Source organism: Coloeus monedula (genome assembly GCF_965178545.1).
Source record: "Coloeus monedula genome assembly, chromosome: 3".
Taxonomy (NCBI): domain Eukaryota; kingdom Metazoa; phylum Chordata; class Aves; order Passeriformes; family Corvidae; genus Coloeus; species Coloeus monedula.
In genome coordinates this window covers 101,584,771-101,609,298 of record NC_138783.1, presented here as the reverse complement: position 1 = coordinate 101,609,298, position 24,528 = coordinate 101,584,771, and the positions used below count along the sequence as shown (strand labels likewise).

At 38.0% G+C, this 24,528-nt stretch overlaps 1 protein-coding gene across 1 annotated transcript in view; it reads right to left on the bottom strand.

Moving 5' to 3' along the window:
* Positions 1–4,084: 4,084 nt before the first annotated feature.
* The window catches only part of EGFL6 (EGF like domain multiple 6), a gene marked incomplete at both ends in the record, with an annotated part of 31,978 nt that continues 11,534 nt past the window's right edge, over positions 4,085–24,528 (bottom strand). The window contains 6 exons of the mRNA XM_082279500.1: positions 4,085–4,180; positions 5,352–5,617; positions 6,971–7,057; positions 8,195–8,275; positions 16,112–16,438; positions 23,215–23,337. Coding sequence (XP_082135626.1) covers positions 4,085–4,180; positions 5,352–5,617; positions 6,971–7,057; positions 8,195–8,275; positions 16,112–16,438; positions 23,215–23,337 — 980 coding nt within the window. The remainder of the gene's footprint in view (positions 4,181–5,351; positions 5,618–6,970; positions 7,058–8,194; positions 8,276–16,111; positions 16,439–23,214; positions 23,338–24,528) is intronic.

The window sequence follows — 24,528 nt, the reverse complement described above, 5'->3', positions numbered from 1 at the left end:
TGGGGAGGGTTAGAGAGACTGCATGTTTACTTTTGTTGAAATCGAACTTTAAAGTCAGGTATTTGAGAGATTAGTAACTGTCAAAATTAGAAATTATTTTCTATTAAAATTTTTTTGCTGTGATGAGCTTTAATGTAACAGTTGCACATATGACCAAGTAAATTACTGTTCACGCTGCTATTTAACTTTTCTTTAATATATTGTCATGAGTTACAATACCTCAAGTACATGCAGGTATAGGACTCTGTCATTAACAATATTGCAATTATGAAGTAAATACGAGCAGCAGTCATTGAAAACCTCTCTTCATCATCTTGACCTTTGTGATCCTGAAAAATTGCATTTGGGAATCATTTGTTAGTATATAAATATAACATCTAATAGCTGGAAAATGTTTCAAGTTCCTGCCAGCTGCAGGTTCAAAGATAACCATCTTTTGGGAACATGCTTCAGCATTTCCATGTATTCACTGTTGTCAAAATGAAATGCTTCTGTTAGTTATTCTGGCAGCTGAAGAAAAGTGATTCAAACCTTTTGTTACAACATTCAAGATTAAGTGATCGCATCTGTTGAGTAGCTTTTGAAGGATGCAGTACAGATTTGGGCAATTAGCTAGAAGCTCTTTTTTTTCCATTAACTTGTGGGCAGAGTACCATCTCTAAAGTGTGTTATCAGACTTAAGAGTTACTAATGATGTTATCAAAGTTCAAGCCACTTGATTACAGCATAACTGTAACTTTTTCAAATACTCCCAGTGCAGTTTCCTTGCTGTCTAAAATAATCAAGCAGATAATGGATTTCACATTTCACGGTAATGGAAAACTGTCAGGAACATTTTGAGGCATTAATGACTATAGGCATAATATGTCCTTTAACTGTTTTCATCTGAAGGAGAAACATGGAGGTTTTGCCCTTAGCAGTTCCATCTTCAGAATGAATGTTGCAAACAAATCCAGTTAATTTGCTGGTGTGCTGATGTGGTTTATGTGATTGTCTATACAGAATGGATTTATTTTGTTGCTTTTGTGGAAGCTATTTTTGAATTTATTCACAACAAAAAAAGATTTCAGTTTTGCTATTCAGATGTTATTTTGCTAAAATTCTCATCCACTATGATGCAAGCTATCAGGTGTATGATAATCCACTGCAAACAATTGGGAAACCACTTCTGTATCTACTACAGACGGTCTTATGGCAGCTATTGCAGTTAGTTTGTACTGATCTGTGCAAATAATTTTCTTACTCATTCCATGAAATCTTTTTGACTTGACTTTTGGATGGAATTCTACCAGTAAAGTATTTGTCCCAGTGATGATTCATGGTGGGCTACGACTCAACCAACAATGAATAAATATCAGCTCCGTATGAAACCATGTTCGTTTGTTTACTCTCTGTTGTTTGTGTATTGAGCTAATACCCTTTAGGTATTATGCCTTCCACAGGCAGTATTTATCTTTCTATGCCTAGTAACTGCCCATGCAAGAAATGCCCAGCTGCACTTTTTTAGGTGGACTCAGTTTGCTCCATACATGTACCTCATTTGCACTTCAAACACTGCAGTGCTCAAGATTGTAGTGATTCTTAGGCTTCTTAGTATTTAGAGGCACTGCATAAATTATTGCTCTTTGAAACTAGATACAGAATTTTATTTCAGTAAAATTGAACTTTCATTTTCTTGATCTTCAGTAAGAACTGTTCAACTTCAGAGTCAGACAAGGAGGAGTGAATCCAGAAAAATACTGTTCTGCCTCACTGTGACCAAGTTATTCAGGCATCCTGAGATCAATCACAGTCAGCATCCAGTTTGATGCTGAAGGAACTTTGCCCTCACTTTGAAGCTACCAGAGTCTTTGCCTTGAGATTAAAGAGAGTTTGCTTTTCCCAAGTCCTTTTTCTGCGATTTCCTCAGCAGCTCCAAAGACACCAGGAGACAGTTTCCCATGTCAAAGCTGAAGTCCATGCACACTTCTCAGAGTATCTGTTTTGTAACACAAACCAGTTCTAACAAAAAAGCAGCATTTCCTGGTTACATAGCCATTGTAAACTTTCTAGATATTTCAGTTTTGCCTACCCTTTCCTCAACTGTGTGCACAGTGCAAAAATATTGTGTTTCAACAAGGAATCTCTCAAGCATCCCTAACTAGCTTCGTAGGTGCAATTCAAGGTGTTTGAACTGGTGTAGTGTTTTTGTTAAAAAGCTTAGTTTCATATAGGCTGAATTCTTCAAAATTCTTTAGTGTTAGACTATGAAATTCTATTCAGTCAATTTGGATGTCCCCTTCTTCATACAAAAACTAAAAGAAGAGAGTCACTAATAATAAACAGTGAGCAGCCAGCGTGGAAGGGGATACACAGAGCTAATCAAGAGAAAAATGTATGTACACATATTTAACTGAACATTGACTGAACCAGGGCTTTTCCATGGGCTTCTCTGTTCTCTTGGAACTCATGCCATTAGGTGCATTCTGCAGAGATCACACGACAGAAACAGTGTTATCTTCCACAGCATTGTCATTCGGCTTCCTTTCAGAAATGTGACCTGGATCCTTGTCCCTTCTCAAATGTGTATTTGTACATGCACATACTCGTGTGTGCATGGGCAAGCATGGCAGTGGGTGGCAGCTCCTGGTCTGTGGGAGAAAGTTCTGCTCACCTTCCTGCTCCTTGGAATGGTGGATAATCTCCCCCCCTTTTGCTGATGTTTGAAGGGTCATGAAGGAGCTCACAACAAAGATTATTTTTTTCAATTGTGTAAGAGGAGCCTTATTTTGTGGCCACTAGGTCATACTGTCTCCTGGACAATGAAAATCATTCTTTCTCACCTCTAATGGGGTCAAAGTAGGCCTGCAATCCAGCAGGAGCCTTTTGTTCCTGAAGGTCTGTACATAATGTGAAGCTTCTTAAACATTAAGAATGGGTCATTCTTTTTGCTCTTGTTTTTCTGTGCCAATTGGTAACATCATCTGTTAATGGTGAATATTAAATGCTTATAAAACTGTAAAGGGATCATTTCTTAACAATGATTTGTGTGATTCAAAGACACTGATGACAAAGAAGGTATTTTACATACTTTATTGGTAATGAAAATATTCCTCAAAGACATGAATCCACTTACAACTTGCTTAGCTCCATCAAAAGAGAAGTGAAGTCTCCTCCCTTTCTTCCTACTTCTTCAATAGATTGAGTATTTCCCTGATGTTTAAGACAAATTATTTGTCAATAGAATTACTTTTTTAAAGTTTAGGGCTTGACATGCTTCAAAGATCATAGACCCAGAGGGGTAACAAAATCTGGGAGGAAGTGTGTGCTACTGCAGGACATCCAAGATAAGAAGAAATTAACAAAGCTAGCTCAGCACAGCTCAGCAATAATACAATAGTAAACAATGAAGGCCACCAGGCTGCCCAAGATAAGAAGCCAGCTGAGCACAACTCAGCAATAGTAGAGTAGTAAACACTGAATATATACTAGGTAAGTGGAATATATCAAGATTAACATTTAAATAGTGGTCATCATTTCTGCTTGCTGTGCTGGCTTTGTGGATTTTCCACCTAGCACCCATCTTTGCACAAGTATTTAAATCAACAAACACCTTGGCTCTGTGTATGATTGCCTTACTGCACACAGGGTGGTGAATACTGATTTTTTGAACAACATAACCACTAAGTAAGAAAATTATGTCACCAGAAGTAGTAACATCCTCTTAAATACTGCTTTATGTTCTTGTGGAGTAGAAGAAATGAAATAGAAGACTAATGAATAGCCTCGAGAAGATTTTTAAGAAATAAAAGCATGTAGAATTTGTAAAAAAGCCAGACAAATAACACTTCAGAAACCCTGACCTTGAATTATAAAATACAGTAGTATTACACTCAACACATGTATTAGAATTAGAATAACTCGTAAAAAAGCATAATCTGCATCTCGCACATCACTTTTTCTATTTGCATTGTTGCATTAGGTTCAAGGCACAATTTTATAGTTTTGCGGGTTTTTTTTTAAAAAGAAAAGAATAGAAAAATACACTACTAATAAGGCAAATGTGAAAAATAGGATTAAATCTGGTGTACTCAAGTGTCCATTATCAGGTATCTTCTGGGCATAGACCAGAAATTAGTATAACATTGTCCACTCCAATTTCTCCAGTTTTACCCTTCCCACGTTCTGATTCAAAAGTGACCTGTCATAAGAAAAGATACGCATTAAGAGTAAAAATATAGTTTATCCAAACATTTAGGAACTCTTAATTAGTTATAATGCTATATATGAAGAATATTTTATTGCAACACAGGACTTAATGACTTGAATCTTTGCCATTTTTAAAACTTTTGAGCATTATTTGAACTAGATGTAAAATCCTCTGCACAGATTTACAATGCTAAATGGATTACTTTAATAAGATTATTTATTTTTATTGTACAAAAAATACAAATTGAATGAAATCCTCCTGTAATGTAGTTTTATCACAGTATGTGATGCTCATGCATTTTATTTATTGAAGATATTACAACTGTTCATTTTTTATCTATTTGGATCCTCAGGTTTTGTGTGTATATACTATATATATTTATACTCTCTCGTATGTATTGAGTATAGTATGTATACTATATATATGAAGAGGAGGTTTATTTTTATGAATAGGATGTCTGATTTTATTTTATAGTCTGATTCTTATTTATTTAAGAGTTTTTCTACATCATTCCAGCTGTGCAAAAAACCTTGAAAAGGGCTTGCATTTCCTTTATATTCACTGTATTAAATTATACAGTAAAAGTCTTTACACAGCACTGAAAATGTTCCATCGCACAAATGGAAAGCAGACCCCAGAACTTCAAGGAGAAACTGGCTGAAGTCCTGACTGAGGCAGTTTCCAGGCATACATCAGTGCACAGTGTTCCCTGTTGGTATGCCCTGATCCAAAGGTGATGGCCCCCCTTGATTATACATGATGTCTCCTTTTGCTCTAATGCTCTGGTTTAGTGTGGTTTGAGAGCATCCTCTTCTATGAAATGAAAAATTTTCGTTTTTTCAGGCATGTATGTATGCTTGTGTTGCATGAGATGTTAAGGGCAGATTTTGATTACTTGTGTTAACTTATGATGTGATGCAGTACTTTTACAAAATGACAGAATTACTGGCATCAGTGTTCTAACCAATTGGGGTGATTCAGTTCTGAAATTACAATCAGGTGATAACTTTTATGGCCCCTAAATTGTGGGCTCCTGTTTCCATTTCAGATAAGCCTTTTGATTGCTGATGCCTATAAAACAGTTGGTGGAACTCTTGAGGGTTAGGAAATTAAACCGGCATGTTGGTTACAGTAGTTGGCTTATAAATTGTGTTATACTTACACTGTTGGTTGTTTCAGCCCCCTGAAATATCTCTATTTTTCCAGTTCTCCACTTTTCATCTTTTCCTTTATTCTCTTCCCAGACAGGAGCAGTTTTTTTGTTTGCCAGGAACACTCGAAGCTTTCCCACTTTCTCACCAGCAAGCCGATAACTGAAAATCAAGCAGTAGCTGCTCTTTGGTTTGAGGTCAGTGAGGAGAAGTTTCAGACGCCCCATATCGTTCTTGTGCCCCACAAAAGCTGGAACTGCCATGTAGTAGCCATCGCCTTGTAAAAAGAAAATAATTTTTAAAAACATCATCTTTAATACACTCGTGTTATTTGTTAGCAATTTGAATCCATGTTTGCTAAGAAAATAAGGGGAAGCTGAAGCTTGTTTACTTGAATAATTTAAAATCACACTGGAGAAAAGCAGTAGGGAGTGTACTTTGCAAGGAACTTGTACTGTTGGAAGTCAGATCAGTTTACAGAGGAGATGAGTTCATATTTCACTGGCAATTACAGTCATTCTTCCTTGCACCATCTTTCAAAGGCAAAACCATCTGTTTTTCAAATGCAACAGTCTGAAACATGCTGCTGTGCCTCTGTGATCAGATTATTTCAGTACTTGAGCTAGCTCAATATTCTCTCTACTGTCCTCTGCATTGATGACAAACTCACAAGGGAACTGACAGCTTATTTCCCAAGTCCTGGAAGACCAATGAAGTCACAAACACACACAGTCTTAAAGGAATAAAACATCTGGGCCCATAAATGAAGTCATAATCCCCAGATATAAGTTCAGGGAGACAGGATAAGGCCAGGGTAAGGTTTTCCTGGGAGTGACAGCACAGAGAAGGGATTTAGGGAATTGCATGGAGCAGAAGAGGAAGGATTAGTGAAGAAAGACTAACATGGAAAGACTCTGAGGGAGGAGGGAGAGAATGTGCATGTGGGAACTGGTGCAAGCAGCCTGCAGGATCTGTAGGATCCACTGGTCACTACTGCAGCAACTTCTGCAACAGGGGTAGAGACATCCTTTCAACCAAACTTGTCCATCCCTGTCCACACCTTTTTATGTACACCCACCCAGCAGTCCCACATTGCTCTCATGGAGCTCTTTCTCGGGTTTTAGCAGGATCCCATTGGTACCTGTTCATGTATTGGTTGTTCTTGAATAGCCCCTTGCCCTTGGCTTATTCTGAGTTTGTCTCGCCGAGTTTGAGATTTCTGAGCAGTTTTCCCCATGATGTCTAAGCCATGTGAGTGACTACATTGCCACATCCATCTAAATGACGGATGTGTGATTAAATGCCCTACCAATCTTGGAGAGACACAACACATAGCTGATAAGGTTTCCATTGCCTTGTAGTTTGCAATTCAGAACAGTTATGTTCTAATAATTTTTCTTACATTTTGATTTATTTGTGTTGAAATATGCTGCTGATTACCATTTGCTACTGGATATTTCAAAGAAACAATATCCAGTACTAGCGTCCTCTGCCTTCGTTCTTCTTTTATAAAGAAAACCCACTGATAGAAAAGAAGAATCCGGGATTCTGTTTCCGCCCACCACCCTTTTTTTTTGGAGGAGGTAAGCCATCAAATCAAAGCCTATCTAGATGACACATAGTTAAATACCTCTATCTCGATCAGCAGGATTCCAGTCAAAGTCATCATCAGTATCTTGTTTCCAGTCACACACCCCTCGACTGAAGCTGCAATCAACTGAAAAAAAAATTGGTAGAGATAATAGGAGCACTATATCCTAAGTACTGTTAAAACATTTTGCTCTGTATTCATACAGTTATTAATGTACAGATCATTCTAAAATTATTTATAATCTGAATTCAGATAGTGTTGACCTAGATGAAACTTCAAAAAAGCAAAATATTGAAATTTATGTAGTGATTCTTTCTTTAGCTCAGTGTCTTTTTACTGCCAATCTTGCATCTGCACATGAGTTTATATGCTGTGACTTCTGTATACCGAGTGCCTGCAAATCCCCAAGTATAGGAGGAGGTGTTAGTGTTTAACTCTAGCATCAGGAATTGTTTGAGATCTGCCAGCTTTAGAGCTCTCCACTCTCCATTTGTTACACTGCTGTAGTTGCAATCAGCTCAAGTTCCAATTCTATCCACTGGGAGAAACTGGCCTCCCAAGAGAAGAATCCCTTACATCAGTGCCTCATACTCCAACTACATGGTGCTGGGAATAGCCCAAATCAGTTGACCTTTGGAGCACACTGAAAAAGGGTGTCAGCCAGAGCACACCATGGCCTTCGTGACTGTGCAGATGAGAAGCATTACACACACAAAGGAACACTGTGCGATGCAAACATGACAGATCAGATTAAGAGTAATACTTTGGCCATCTGAATTTCCTCAGAAAGAAGCATCCTTCTTGTTATTTTAATGTATTTTATCATGAGTCAGAGACATGGCATTTTGAGAGCTTTGCTGTATAAATCTGTTGTTTCTGAGACTACTGCTTTCTAAATTGGAAAAAATGTCAACCAGCACATCTATCTTGTTTGTTTAGGGTTATTGTGTGCTGTGCAACGTGTTTTCATTTTACAGACTATAGAAGCTACTTTAGTTTTTTAGGACTATGAAATTATTCAAGTGAAATTCAATTGCAAGTCAAGTTCTAATGTGGGGAAACTTTCTATGCATGGGTTATAAACAGGAAAAGGACACATTGGAACGGGCAGCATAGTTTGGCCAGGTACTCTCTTTAAAGTGTTCACAAAATCTTTGGTTTATATTAAAGGCTTTTAAACTGGTTCTGACTTGGCTAACATAGGCTGTCACAAAAAGATACAATACACAGGAAAATAAATACTGTATAATAAAAATAAGCCACCTTCTTGCTCTGGTCTCGACACTGGAATTTTCCTCTGTGCCAGGTGAGGGACAAAGGCAGCTGCTTCTTTTACCTTGGGAACTGGGGAAAACAACTTGTCAAGTACTGAGTCATCACAGGAACATAAAATGGAACTTTATTCCTTTATACTACCTGCCATCATTTATTTAAATAAATCAATATATGTATTTTCCACTCCACCACCAAACCCAGATTCCTAAGTGCACTTAGCTACTCTTAATTTTAAAACTTTGCTTAAATTGCTGTTTTCCACAGCACTGAGCCTTCTAACCTATAAGCACTGGAGCTACAGCTTCATTGAATTACAGATTCACAAGGTCATAAAATGTTGATCTTTCTTTAGTGGGCTGATCTGCTTTCTTGCTATAAGGATCAAATTGCACTGAACTCTACCAGAGTCAGTGAGAGAACTCTACCAGAACTCAGCAGAGACTTGGCAGCACTTTGCCAACAGCAGCCTCAAAAAATGGATAATGTCAGAGACTGTAAAAGCCATAAACATTAGGGCATCAAAGGCCTACAGCCCTGTATTCAGGGCAGTGATAGCTGGTGCTGCTGTAACAGAAGCCCCAGAAAGTTATTTTTCTGAAGTCACACTCTCTGCTAGGGTTCTCCTGCATACCTGATCAGCTCTGCTGTCTGCTGGGAAGAAAGGTTCCAGCAGCTGCCCTTCCCCTTCCTCTCCCTCCCTGCTACAGCTGGTAAGCACACACTGATGTTTTGATAACCAGTCTCAGTGGAAACCCCTGAGTGAGTAATTCTTTAAAAATTGGTTGATGTGTCTGGTGCCAAACTGGAAGAGTCAGTAAAGCAGCACAGCCAATGAATGTTAGGGACATTCTCTAAGATACTAGCCTGAAAGAGGTGGTTACTCAATAAGCATTATTTCTCAGCCTCAGAGACCAAGGGAAATCCTCTCCTATCTGGTGAGACAGAAGCTTACATATTCTTGTTTACGCTAAGTAATACTCTAAATTACTATAAGTATTTTAAAGTTCTATAATTAAGCTTTTGTTGTATTATTTCAGGTGATTAATAGATAAGTGCTCTCACTCAAAAAATAATCATAAGTCTCAACTTCGTTATGCATACCCTAAGTAACTAATCACACATGAGATAAGGGGAAGAGCTGCTTTCACTGGTATTCTATCCTTTGCAAACACATAAACAGGTGATACCTGTGATATATTCATGCACACCAATGAAAACAGGAGGAGCTTAACAGTGCCATTTTAGAGGAGTGAGGGAGAAGCCTTTGGATTACTGCTTAGAGAATGTATTAGTGGAAAGCCTGGAACACTGAAGTTCACTTTTCAGCCACGCCCTGTGGGCAGCTGTGCTAAGAAAAGCTCAGACTTCCTCAAAAATGCCAGATGATAGGACCTATGGAAATTACTTTTCCCTACTCAGCATTGTATCATATATGCAAATGCCAAATATTTTAAAAGTCAATACTTTCCCATGGATGCACATTTGTTCAGAAGGGAGGTTTTTTCCCATGCGTTTGACTGAGCTAGGGCTTTCCATTTAAATACTCCAACATGTTCACACATACTTAATTTTAAGAATATACTTAGAAGCTGCTGCAATCAAGAGCTTCATAGCACCATAAAGGCTATGCCATCCACTTCACCTTTGTTCTCCTTCAAAACTGTCAAAAATTGCTCTGTGTACCCCAGTGAAACACACACTAACAAAGAGGCCCTGGAGGCACCAGAGGTGCTGAATTGAGCTGAGGAAGAAGACTCTTGCAATCTTACGAGCTTTCTGATAACTTGCCAGGAGCATGTGCTCTCTTGTTGTCCTTGTAGCCTTCCCCTCACCCAGACCATTGCTTAGATCACCTGGATAATATTCATACTTAAGGCAAGGATTAAAATACATCTTTCTCCAATTAATATATGTTTACATATACACATTTAGGAATAGGCACATAGAGATTAGGTGTTAAGTTTATTGTCATGCCATAAACTTGGCCTTGTACTTCATGGAAGAGGGTCAGGCTATGAAAACCCTTGCCAAAATGAAGAGAGCTATTAAAATATGATCAGTTCTGGAAAGAGTGGAGTGATTTAACAGAAGACAACAGCTGCCAGGATGATTTATTTGTTACTGAATTACACTTGAATTCACTTGAGAGAGATACATGCAGGTGTAGCTATGTGTTATCAAGCAAAGAACTTTCATGGACAGAAAAAGAGTCCAGTTTTATTTCCAAATATGTTTTTGTTTTCAGTCAGGCATTACAGTCAGGTTTTGCACTCACTGAAAGATATCAGCTGCATATTATGAGAAACTGTAAGGTTCAGCTTACAGAAAGGTTTCAAAGAAACCTTACTGCGTGAAAAGTGCCTACATTTTACATCAGACCGTCCTCACACATAGCCAGGATCTGAAGTTTACTCCTTCATAAATAATAGGCAGAAGTCAGAATTAGTCTTTTTAGCTCTTCTGCTGTCAAGTGGTCTTATAGAAAGGCAGGTCTCATTTCATGTTCCCTAAGAACAAACTCTCACCAACAAAAGAACACATATGTCCCACTCCAGGTACAGCAGAGTCCATCCTTTCTGTACTGCAGATGCCCTTCCATCTACTTATCTGCAGCAATAGCTAATATGTAATCTCTGCATACAAACCCCTTCATATCATTGTGCCACATGTTCTTAACCACTGATGTCATCAAGCCCATTAAAAAACCCCAAAACCAGAAAAACAGAGTGGGCACCGTAGAAAAACCAAGCAGAATATAAGACGTAGTAAATTTAAGATGAGCTTCCTATGTATGTGGTATGCTACTATTTTGGACTCTGAAAAAATTATATTTGCCAGAAGTCTGACATGTACAGCTATGAACTGAGCTGTGATCTGAGCATTAATAGCTCACAGAGTGGTGTAATTATCAGAAAATAATAAGATTAAGAGCAAACATCATGATTAACTGTGGGAGCCCTCTTGTTCAGCATTAAGATCTGTGAAGCCATAAGGGAAGCAGTCCACTTTTAGTATTGCCAAATAAGCCAGAAACCAAACTCTCTTTATCATTCTTGGTGCTACCAAAGGAAGTGTCTCTGTGTAATAATGTGGCTGGCTACGTGATACTACAGGAGTTTTAAGCCCAATGGGAATTTCATAAACTGATGAAGTACAGAATATAGAATTCGGTTGCAGTTGGCAATACCATTCTGGATTACCAGTGAATTACCAGTGGTATCCAAAAAGCACTGAAATGTTAGAAACTGTCAGAATTAAGGTTGTACTTAATTATTTAAGTGCACCTTGAGTGTAGCATCTCTACAATCATTGCTTATATAACCAAATACTTTGGTCCAGCTCTCTGTGTCTTCTTCCATAAGGAGAAAGGGCATTTCTCATGTAATAAAGAGCTTTCCAATACTATGGTTTACTCTCATTTTCTATACATCTGCAAATTTTGCAGTAAATAGGACATATTTATTAAATTATTTAATAATAATGAATAAACAATGATGAATAATCATATTGATAAATAATTCATCTGTTAATAAATATTCATATTTATTAAACTGCACCTTTCACAACAGGACGGGTCCTTCCTTCACATTGGACAAGGCAAGTATCCCACAGAAAATAGTAATTTGAAGTAATTTCAGACTGTATCATAAGATATAAAAATATAAAAATAAATTAAGTTTTCATTGATGAATTAATTTTAACATTTCTTAAATTTTTTGGGCTTCACTTTGCTATCTTAACTATTGTGTGGTTTTTTTAAAAAAATTGTGAGTAGCAGTTCTCACAAAGGTCCAGTATTTTGGTAGTTGGGCCTATTTTAATAATTTCCATCTCCATATAATATTTCCTTTTTTTTTTCCCTCTACAATATTTTTTCTCTGGCTCCCTATATGTTTATTCTGTAGTAAAACTACTATGATAAAATAACACATCAATTTAAGACCTTTCTATTTTTCCTAATTAACTACTCTTCCTGGAAGACAAACAATACCAGTATTAATAATACAAAAGGCAGATGCTATGTGAATACTTGAGGGGATTATATGGTGGAATTTCATGTTGTAGTAAAGGAATCTGCTGAATAGACATCAGCAAAGAAAGGAAAAAATGTACAAATTTATAAGCTGTAAATTTGAGCTAATGATGTTCTCTGAAGGATCACTCAATATCATTAAAATTGAAAGTGTTTTTAAAGCCAAATGTTCAAGCAATTAAGCACCTGAATCATGACTGAATTTTTATGATAACAAGGATCAAGTACAACACATGGAAATTTAAAAGGAAAGAAAACACAGTTAAGCAATGTATTCAAAATGAAAATGAACATGGCACAATTCTTTAAGTCCTTGAATCACAGTTGGTATCAAACAAGAAAGCCACAAATAATACAGAGTTCACAAACCTGGTGAAACTACATCTTGGGCATGCTGCTATCTCTGCACCAAGTACCACACCAGCTTTCTGCCAGTATCCCCTAGCAAAATAAAATCTCTCTAGCAAGTTCAGCATATAAATCTCTTACATCTGTAAGGGAAAATTCCAGCCAAATGTGACTGACACAAAGACACTATAGGAAAAAATACAGATGAACCACAATGCTTTAATATTTTCAAGCAGTAATATTCATTGTTACTGCTGTCAGCTGTAGGGGTAATTTTTGTAGAAACAAGTAGGCTCTTCCTCTCTGCCTAGCCCAGGTATAGGGTGTTCAAATGTCCTGATTTTGTTGGGAAGATGCTTGAAAAATAATCTTACCAATCATCATGACAACAAAATATTTTTTGGATTTTCCTATGGACAAAGGATTTTCTCTGTGTGCCCTCAATCAAATTGAAATCTGGAAAATTAGTGCACTCCAAATAGAGTAGCACTGAGTACTCAACTGGAAGGTTGTATAATCCCCCCTTTGCAATTGCATTAGGTCATGTAGCCCAGTACAGGAGACCAAGTTCCCCTTGAATCACCAGGCAGATAGAGCAGAGCCTGTTGTCCTATTAACCAAAACGCAGGGTGGCCCTACCCTAGGGGCAATATTCCTGGCAATCCTTCGTGACCTGTCTAAGCAGGCTGAAAAAGACACCTGTTGTGATGTCTGAGTTACATCCATCCATCCAGCCAGCCAGCCAGCCAGCCAGCCAGCCAGCCAGCCCTCCCTCCCAGAAAGGCAGAAAGGGATAGAAGGGCTGACTTGGGTTTTGTTTTTTTTTAACAGGCTGCCGTGCCTCACAATTGAGGAAGCAGAAAAGGCCATAGTCCTTTATGGCACAAAATTCTGAATAAATATATCTATAACTAATAAGAGTATTATTTATAAATAATTTATTATTTACAGTAAATATTAATGGAACCTATTAGTAGTGTGGCCCCTTAAAGTGCTAGATCAGCAATATACCCGCAATTCTGTCAAGAAATAAAAGCTTTTAACCCTACAGAAATCACAGTTGCAGGGGAACACACCCTTGCCAAGGGTAAACCTCCTTTCAGGTTCCACAAGCATTTTGCTGTTAATTAGTCAATCTTTTTGAGTCCTCCCAGTCTAATCACATTCATATGACATACCTGGTCAATTCACACCACCCGCTTGGCACATGCAAGCTCCCCATTAGCTTACCTTCATGAAGAAGCCCAAGTACCTGAGAACCTAATCTTAACAAACATCAACATATATATTGCAACTATCTTCTGCTCACCTTCTCCACAGTTTCTGCAAAATTATGGCCAGCTTTGGATTAATTAGCATGACTGGGAAGAGTTATATCCTTCTTCAGGATAGTATTTTGGTGGAAATGTGTGGGACACACGGTTCTCTAAATGTAAATGTATGACCATCATAAGATCTGTGTTTTATTGCTTCTTGTGAGAGAACAGAGGCAAGTCACTTAATCCTTTGCCCTCGGACTCTCAAATGCATTTGGCAGTACCAGCATGGCAAGGATGAACCCCAGGGGTAGTTTACCATACAGTGGAAACTTCAACCCCAATTCTACATCAGCTCCTGCACCTGCTACCTCTATTAGGTAAGTAATTTATGAAGGTATCCTCAGAAGAGGGAAGGGCCACTTCTTCAGAGGAAGTGGCACATGCTAGTCAGGAGTGAAAGGCTGAGTAAAGACATAGTCTAGGGCTTACGTGTGGCTGGCTAGAGGGAGAGTGACATCCTGAGCATAGGATCCTTCACTGGGGAGACATGGCACCATTAGTCAGAAATTTGTCACCATTTCATATGATTAAAAGCTGACAAACAGATGCATGCAGCTAGGAAGCAGCTGTTTTGCTTTTTTGGAAATATTACTGATTCCTGAATTGTGACGTTATGTGCCTACAGTACCAGCGAGAAATCCAAGCATCTTCCAGGATGCAGGTCTACACACACTATTTTCTAAACTACTTTGAAATTCTTGGTTGAAAACACAGAATGAATCACAGAATCATGTAGGTTGGAAGAGCCATTTTTAGTTTGCCTAGTCTGACTTCCTGATCAGGGGATTGCTCAATGCCCAGTTCAGTCATAGTATGAATATCTGCAAGGATAGGTATTTCACAACCTCTCTGCATACCTGTCCCAAATTTTGTCCACCTTCATGGTGAAGTATTCTTTTCATTATATCTAATGAGAATTTTTTTTGTTCCAACTTGTATTCATCACTTCCTGTCCTATTGCTGTATATTTTCAAGAAAAGTCTGTCTATTCCTTCCCTGTAACCTTCCATTAAATAGCTGAAGACATCTATAAGGTCTCTTCTTAGCCCTCCCCTGTCAAAGCTGGAAAAAATAGTTGTCTCAGCCTCTCCTCATGTTCTTCAGGCCCCTGACCCTCGTGGAGCACTGCTAGACTCATGCCAGTGTGTCCTCATTTGTCTTGTAATGGGAAGTCCAAAACTTGCCTTTTACTGCAAAGCTTCTTCCTAAGTAGTCATCCCAAATCCATAATGTTGCATGAGGCTTTTCTCTCCCTTTCCATCTGCTTTTGTTGAGCTTCATAAAGTTCCTGTCAGTACCTCCACAGCCTGGCCAGATCTTAATAGCAGTGCTGCCCTTCAATGAATGGGTCATTCTCCACATTTTGGTATTGTCAGCAAACTTGAAACATGCCATTAGCACTCACTGTTAATATTTGCAGGAAGGGAGGAGATTGGTGAGCAAAGTCCTGACTTTGTTCTGTTTATCAGCTCCCTGGCATAATTTGAGGAAGCAATATTAGTCTATATCCTTTGCTTAAACTGAAACAGTCCAATTACCACTGAAAATAAAAAAAAAAGGGCAATTTTAGGAACATGCCTTTGGCAAAGAAGTTTGTATTCTCCAATGTATTAAGTGAATAATTACATTTTTTCTTGGCTGTCTTACAGTATTACAATATTACAGACCATTTTTTCCAGAGGACTTTAAAATTATCTTTCCTTTAAAAAATACATACTTACCTGTCTTTCCAAGTTAAATAGCAATAAATTGAATGTTAACTTATTTTTTTTTCATTTTTATTATTATAATTTTAATTGCTGTGGGATATTATTTATTATTTTTCCATACTTTGGAAAAGGGAAAACATAATGAATGAACTATTGACAGTGTGTGTTTTTCATATTACATATTTTTGCCACTACCTTGAAGAATGTTTGACTGAGACAGCTGTACTAAACACCAATTATAATAATAGAGTTTCTTGGGTTGGAAGGGGCCTTAAAGATCATCTAGTTCCAATATGCTGTGCAATTTCTTGCTGTGTTTTTCAAAGTCTTCAAATGTATTTTCAAATGCCTTAACTAGAACCTAACCATCCTATGATTCTATGATTCATTTTCTACAAGTAAATTCTGATAAAGTGTCTGTGTTTTGTGAGGATTTTTTTAGTGTTTATATATGTTTACATTGAAGCCAGACTTTTTAAAAAACAAAGAAACTTACAAAAGACATCTCCTCTAAGGCTTCGTTCATCAATTTGATTTTCAAAATCTTCCTTCTCCTCTTCATCTGACTCTTCTGCCTCCTCTTCTGCAGCAGCTTCAGTTTCTTTCTCTTCCTCACTGTAGCTCCCACCAAGACCAATACCACCTTCATAGTCCAGTAACTGCAAGTGGGTCTTAGAAGGTGGTGTCTCAGCTGCTTCTGGGATTGCATTCTTGATTGTTTCATGCTTTTTCACACTGCTTTTATGTGCAAGAAGTTTCTTAATTGTGTCCTTAGCTGTTCCAGGGATTCTTGCAATTTCCTTCACTGACTTTTCAGGGATAACTAGAACCAAGAAGAAAATAAAAAATATTAATCTAAGGAATCATTCAGCAATGGGACCATGGTGTTCTTTACAAGGTCCAGAGACCCATAGAATTAAACTCTCTACAAGATACAAGGTCAGTTCTGCACAGAACCTAACACACGACTTGCTCAGCTCTGTTGTATGGACAGCTCTGTCTGAGTTACAGTGAAAAGACCAAAGCAATCCTCTGTAATGATCTCTTTGGACTCTCATGTAACACAGGAGTGACACAGGCCATAGAGCCCCTTACTTAAATTATTTTTACACTGGAGCTTGGGTAAAAAACAAACAAAAAAAATCCTGCTTCAATTTGTGGATTAAAATTGTCCATGGAGCTGGGATCCCCTGCACAACAACTGCAGCCTAAAAATAATGAGCATTTCTCTTGGCTATCTTTCATGAACTTCTCTGGCCTAATTTTCCTTCCATGGCAGGCTGAAAGCTACTGAAATGGAGGATATTTTGAGAAGACCTACATCAAGCTGCTCCATCATATTTCTTTTAGCTCTAAGGGATATTTAATTGTATGTGGTAAACACCACAATTCAGAGAAGCATCCAAGAATGCCAAATTATTACATCTTGCAATTCCAAGATGGACTAGAACATAAGTGTAACATTTCCTGAGAATTTACCATTTTATGATTCCTCTTCGATGTGAAATGCTATAGCTTATAATTTTGGATAAAGTGGTATTACTTTAATTATTCTGGAATTAGCCTTTTGGATACTACTATCAAATGTTGTGCACAACCATGTCATAAACTACTCACAGCCTTCTGCAGTTTGAGTCCTTTATGTGAACTACCTAGGAAACAATGAAAGCTGAGCAGTTCCAGTGTGCTATAAAAAAGCTCTTTCATAGAGAGAGACTATTTTCATCAGTGCATCAGAATAGCCTCATATACTGCTTCCCATCTTTGATTCTCAATCAGTATTGACGTTGTAGTACCTGCAGTCTTTTAGGATTAAAAATTATGGTGGAAGACAGCTGTTTTTATTTCCCTCTGCTTATCAGGGCAAGAATATGTTCCTATTCTCCTCACTTTGTATTTATGAAAGTTTTATAGTAGTACTTTGAGACAGATGGACTGGACTTGGAACCTTGGGTAGTGCTATTGTCTCTGTGCTTCTTTTCATGGAGACACAGCACAAGAAAAAACACCACTTAATAGAATAGAACTGCAGTCTAGTAGGAAAAGGGGAAAGTTCCCTGAATTTATATTCAATCCTGGAAAATACAATCCTATCACTGTGAATTTGTCACATTTTATTTATGGCAAGTGCAGCTACATGCTATTAGTATGTCAGGAACAGAATCAGACTCTTGGTGTGCTCACTGTAGCATCCAGGCGTTTTTGAGATTGCTGTTGGAGTAAACATGCCAATAAAATAAAAGTCAGAATTGAGGATTTGTTCTTCCTTTCTTTTGGATAAAACTTGTAGGCTTGCTTGTCAAATACTTGGAAGTAAACTCTTTCCTAATACTCCACTAAGTATCCTCTGGAGGATGATATCATGAAAGATGTAAGGTTCCCTGGGTCTAAACTCGTAATTCAGCAATAAAAATTAACAGGAAAGCTTAATTTCAAACAAATTTCCTCTTGACAATCAGTAACGAGAAACTTCACGCTTTTAATAAAGAGGCTATGGGGATTTTCAAGGCCACAGGACTGACTGCTCAGCAAACCTGAACATCTGCTTTTAGTTTCTGCTTTGAAGTTTTCCTCATGAAATGAAAAATTCTTACAGTTCAACATAATAACCCCCGTGGTGTCAGAAAACCAATCTCCTTGTATGTGCAAAATTTAGCAGTGTGGAAAATCAACTGAAAGGAGTGAGAAAAATAGGGGGATGAAAATGTATAAATTCCCATGTGCTTGCACACTCCAATTTGCTGCTGCACTATGAAAATCTCCATGCTTGTGGAGACAAAGAGACTAGACATTAAGCATATTTTAGGAGACAGCACTCGTCTCCTTCTAACCTGCATTCAGCTTTAGAGTAGCCAGAGGTGTGGATTTAAGGCTTTTTATGTCTACCCATAAATTGCAGGAGGACTAATGCAATGTAAGGATACACCACCTTAAACTCAGTCTGTTCTTTTGAATCTGTGGATTCCAATCCAATGCCTGTGGACTTGCCTGAATGAGCAGCTCGCCTTCGCTGGCACTCTGGGGTTCTATAGCTGAGGCAGTGATTTTTCAGGACCCTTTAGCTCAAGACATATAGATAAATGCAGAGATGTTGGTCACAAACATTTGTACATTTATCTGTCCATGTGACTGCAGAGAATTTTGGAAAGTGCAAAGAAATGTAGTGCATTCCACCCCAGCTCTCCCTTACATACCTTCAATCAGGAAGCATGCAGATTAATGCCTCCTGCTCATGCAGTTTCTGTTTATTGCCCTAATATGAAAATATCTCCGTTTTCAAAGGTATCTTCTTTATTTGAATTAGAGAGAATTAAGGCAAGAAGTAGAACAACAAAGACAAACGGTGGCTGAGGGCTAAAAGTAAAACTTTTCTGTCATCAATTCCATACAAAATTATAAACTCACAGAAACTGATTGGTGTAGGATGTCTAATGACCAAGTTGTGAAAGTCGAGTTGAAAAAAAATTCATAGAGAGCATATGCCAACCTGTTGACTCTGTCCTGCACTGTGTAAAGGGAAGTGCTCAGGGGATGGTACAGGAGAAGGACAGACTGATCTGTTTTCCTTCCCCACACCCTGTGACTGCAGCCAGTGCTGGCCCTGAACATACAGGGGATGCAGTAGGAGGCAGCTTGCTCTGCACTCCAGCAGGTACCGCACTACTTCCACCTTCACACCTCACAGTGTATTTAAAAACCTGCTGAGAGACAAGCCTAGCAGATTGGCTTACAAATCCTTTCACAGCACCCTTTACAGCTTCTCTATATAAGAGTTGGAGCAGTGGCGGGGGAGACAGACAACACTTACCATGTGTAGGTGGAGTCTGTAGATGTGAGTAAAGATTAGATTAGCATGACATACTTTCAGAAATCATTCTAAAAGTTATCAACCTCTTTTAGATTGTCTTAAGAGAGTCTGAAAGCTTTCATAGATACGTTAAAAAGACATATTCTGGGCTATTATTTTCTTCTAAACACCATGGAACATCATGTATGTATGTATTCATACTCTATTTCATTTCTAAAATTTTTACTGTCTTATTTAGGAAAGGATACTTTGAGAAATCAGGGCAAGTTGGTCATGCTGGACTGTGCTTAATACATGACTACACCAGCCAGCAAGGCATCCAGTAGGAAATGTGTGGTGACAAAGCCTGAGTGTTACTCACTAAAGGGTGACAGCAGTATTTGACTCCATACTGAATTGAATTTTAAGAATATCACCAGTGATATGACCACAGTCGCTTCTGAAGCTCTGAAACTTTATTATGTCGAATCAAACCTTTCTCAGGACTGGCAAGTTAATAAGAAAGCTAAATCGTATACGGGGTTTAAGGGTTACCCTATCACCAAGAATGAACAAGTAATACCATAGGCAGAGAGAGAGCCAGCATGAATTTTTATTGACATTTAGATACCCAGCAAAGCATAATGAAGAAGAGTAACCTCTGCCTCTAGCTGGGCAATAACAAGAGTGTCATTGTTGAGCTTCTTAGAGTGCTGCCTGTAGACTTTAAGATAGTAATCCTTTTTCCTGTTATTTTGTAGGGCCAAAAAAGTGAAACAAAAATAGGTTCATTTTTTTCCCCAGGAATCTTAATTGCTTATGGAACCTTGTGAGACTTTATTCTTGAATAAAAGCTGAAATGCACATAGAAGCATGTGGCAGGGGAAATGTGGGTTTTCAATGCACAATAGGAAATCAGGAAACACATGAACCTGAGAACAGCAACAGATTGCAGCAAGATAGAGGCCAGATGTGGAAATGACTAGAACCCTTTTAGGGATCATTCAAATCAATCCATCTCTATGGATTCTCAAACAAAATGTGTGCTACAGACAGTTCAGAAATAGTCTCTAATGTTTCATACATACAGGAGTGTTAAATGGCAGAAGGGTGCCTTAATAATCACATTCGTATTCATACCAGCAGCAGTGTTTGCAGCCCGATGTTTCAGCAGCTTTCTCCAAGATAGTGTACTGACATACAAATTGAATGAAAGAATTTCCACCACCTTCTGTGCACAGCGAATTATATATTACCTCACTTATTAGGTTATTTGGTGGCATGAGGAGTTGTAGCCATAGGAGTTTCATTATAAACAATGTGCTTAGTTGCTCTCCTTTCATACTCCAAAAATTAAGTTATATATTAAAATGGTTTTCATTTTTTTAATAAAGCAAATACTGCTTCCATGGTAGCCAGGTTTTTTTGGGTTTGTTTTTTTTTTTTTTACACTAGAGACAATTGCTATAAAGAATTAATGCTTCCCCGTGAAAACAGGATTCCAGCTCTGTGGGAATAATTATGTGGAGTACTGGAGACTTATTTAAGAAGCTTTTTGTTCATCTGCAGCACAAGCCCAGGCCCATCAGTTGGGAGCTGGAATGGACCACAGGAACTGTAGCCATTGTCACCAAAAGAGGTGTGAAGCCACAGCCTTCAGCCCCTAAATTCCCAAGACAGTGTCCTCATCCCATTAAACCCAATAGCAAAATTTCTTTTGGCTGCAGGAAAAAGCCAAAGCTTTTCCACAACTGCCAAATGACATGGAGAACACTTAGTGTTTTCGCTGTAGGCTGGTACATCCAATTGTTTGTGTCACTGTTTGAAAAAACATTTTCCCCCATAGCAAGACATGTCCTGCCCCCATCAGTTACACTGGTCAGATGTTCTTGGGGATTGCAGTAAAAATCAACCATTGAAACATTCAGACCTAAAAGAGTCTCCTCATTTTTCTTTTAAAAATAAGGTATACGTGTCGGAATTACCACCAGAGGAACCAGTCTCTATTTAGCACCACTGCATTTCAGGGTTCACCTACCCCTGATTGTATTTTACTCTTCCTCTCTTGTTTACATCTTTCTAGCTGGACCCTCAGCTTAGGTCACCATAGGCTGACCTCTGCCTATGGCTCTGACTGCTGTCATTACTGTGTGTTATTCCTCTATCCTCTCTTCTACTAAATCTCTTTTCCATTTAGTGTATTCTATTAAGTTTATGAATGGCATGGATCCTTCCTCTGGAAGGAGTTCAGTAACTGGGAATATGACATGAGGAAGTAGACAGAGGGCAAACTATGTAAGAGAAACACCAGTGAGAAGATAAGAATCATCTGACTTCAGAACCGATTTTTTTACAGGGCTAGACATCAAAAAATATCTCTCCACAAGTGAAAATATTTCTGTTATTCATCTTTAAGCAATCATTCTCGTTGAATTGTTTTTGCTTGACAAAAGAATATTTTATACATAGAGTTAGTCAACAAGAAAATTTCTCTGGAAATTTTTACCTTCTCATTAAAAAGAAAAAGCCAAATAAATGAACAAAAAAACCCCAGACTATTTTGATCTGATGTATTTGTTTAACATTTCACCTGTGGTACATTTTGTTTTAACAAAACCATATCAACATATGTGACATATATGTCATGTCAGTTTGCTTTGGTATCCAGTCAAATGCATCCTTCCATTTCAACTACAGTGACATATCACAAGGGATGTGGACTAGCAAGGAAACTGGCTCATAGCATTGAATTTGAGTGGAAGAATGTTCTAAACAGCTCTGCTGTGGTAATCGATGTCCATACCAAACTTTTCAGTATCAGTCAGATTTTTGTGAGTTTCTTTTTGCTTGTTAAAAGTCAACATTTTTTTACTGGAAGTTGAAACTTAAGAAAATGGTGCTCTCCTGTGCAGAGCCAAGAGTTGGACTAATGGGTCCGTTGCAACACAAAATATTCTGTGATAATATTAATTTATCAATGTGTATTGTAATTTTCAATTACTATCATAATGGGAGTAGGAACATGAATAATAGAGGGACTCAGAGAACATCTGTGACATGAAGTATAATCATAATACATAGCTAATCAAGAATTACTTGAAAAGATTTATATATTATGTAGGCTTCATCTGCTGTAGACAAAAACTTTTAAAATGTTTGAGGAGGAGTCAAGTGTCCTCTTGAGGAAAACATCTTTAATGATGTTTCAGGAGAAACATCTCCCAGGTTTAATAAAGGTATAAATTAAAAGGTTCATTTTAAATATACAAGAACAGCCTTTCTTTCTTTCTTCTTGGAGGGTCATATGCAGTTAAAGTGGAAAATGACATCTTTATAGGAGGTCTTCCATATTCAATAGACAAACAAAGGCAAAATTTTAAGTGAAAACAGTTTAACACAGAAGTCACAGCTTTCCTCCCTTTTCTCATTTTTTGCTAAGTTAGCCTGAAACTCTTCTGGGAGGGACTGCACAGCCCTCCAAGGGGCTAACTTGGGAATTCATGGAAAAATCACAGTAGATTTTTAAAACTATTTTCTCTGTTTTTTCAAGACAAATTCACTTCTCTGTTCTACTTGCAATTCGTAGAGATATTATGAGACTTGGAGACTTACAGGCAAAATTAATTTGAACAAGTGATACTTGTATGAATTATATTATGAGTCATACAATTAATATATTATTTTGTGGAGAGGTCTTGCTTGGTTGGTATTGCAGCACTGTTCAGCATGACATTTCTGAGAACATGCCTTGTAATGATCAGTCACTGGAGAAAAACAATACAGTACCATTCCTGACATCCAGTGGTACTCACCAGCACAATCAACTCCACTTCCTCGGTAGCCCTGTTTACATTTGCAGTGGAAGGACCCTTCGGTGTTGAGGCACTCTGCGTGGAGGTTACACCTGTGTGTATTTGTCACGCATTCATTTACATCTGGAGAAAGATATAAATGCTTCAGTGAAAACTGTGTTGAGACCCAAGGTTCATGACAGCCTGCTTGTGCCACCCATCTGTTTCCAGGTACTGTAAGCACTAATGTTAGACCATGACAGTGCAGTGACCCTCAGAAGCAGAAGAATTCACACTAGGAGAGAATGCTTGGTGCCTGCTCCAGATGAACCGATGCTGGAATATGCATCTATGGAAAATGTAGAGCATCCCAGTAAAGACAAAGTGAATGCAGTGATTTTCTGACTGAGAACAGGATTCAAACTATAGGTTGTACACAGACTTCTATTAACACAATGCACAAGGCACCAAGAGAATGTGTGACATCAATCAAAAAACCGTTCACCAAGTCTCTCATTCATTCATTCACTGTAGAAAGAATGTAATAGAAAGTTACCCTGAGCATGCCAAGATGTCAAGATCTTTAATCTACCTCTAACATTCCAGAAAACATATGATGCTGCATGAAACAAGGTATAATCAGGAAAATTCAGCAGAAAATACTACATTCGACTCACAGAAAATTGTACAGGCACCAAGAGTATTTGATGTTTCTCCATTACAAAGATGTTTCTGATTTCTCCCACATGAGGGAGTCATGTTGGTGCACAAATGTTTGCACCACTTGTATTTTATCCAGATTGCATCATTTTTAGCAGCTGACAGGTCCTCTTGTATGTCAGCAAACAAACAAGTAGCAGGAAGACTGACTCAAAAGTCTGGTGTGTCTGAGAGTGAGATTTAGGTTTGCAAATAAAATCCTGACTGCTGAGACCTTTCCAGTTTTTCCCCCATGCACACATATTGTATGAGAAAAGTAAATATTTTTTCCACTTTAAATCTCACAGGATTTGCAGACAACATGAAATGCAAACTTAAGTCTCCAGACCTGCCTTATGATCTCCCTCCCACCCCTCACTTCTAATATTCATTAAATATAAACAAATCACATTAATTCTCATTTTTAATGCACTTATAGTAGTTCTAACCCTTCCAGGCCCTTGTGTAGTCAACAGCTTGAACAATACTCCCACAGCACCTGCTGCAGTAACTTATACTTGGCTGTCGTTCCAGCATTCAACTAATGGATTGAAACATGAGTAAGGGTGTTTTGACATTTGTTTTAACACCTGAGCATGTCAAGATAACTTTCTGCCTGTATTTATTTTTGTTAGG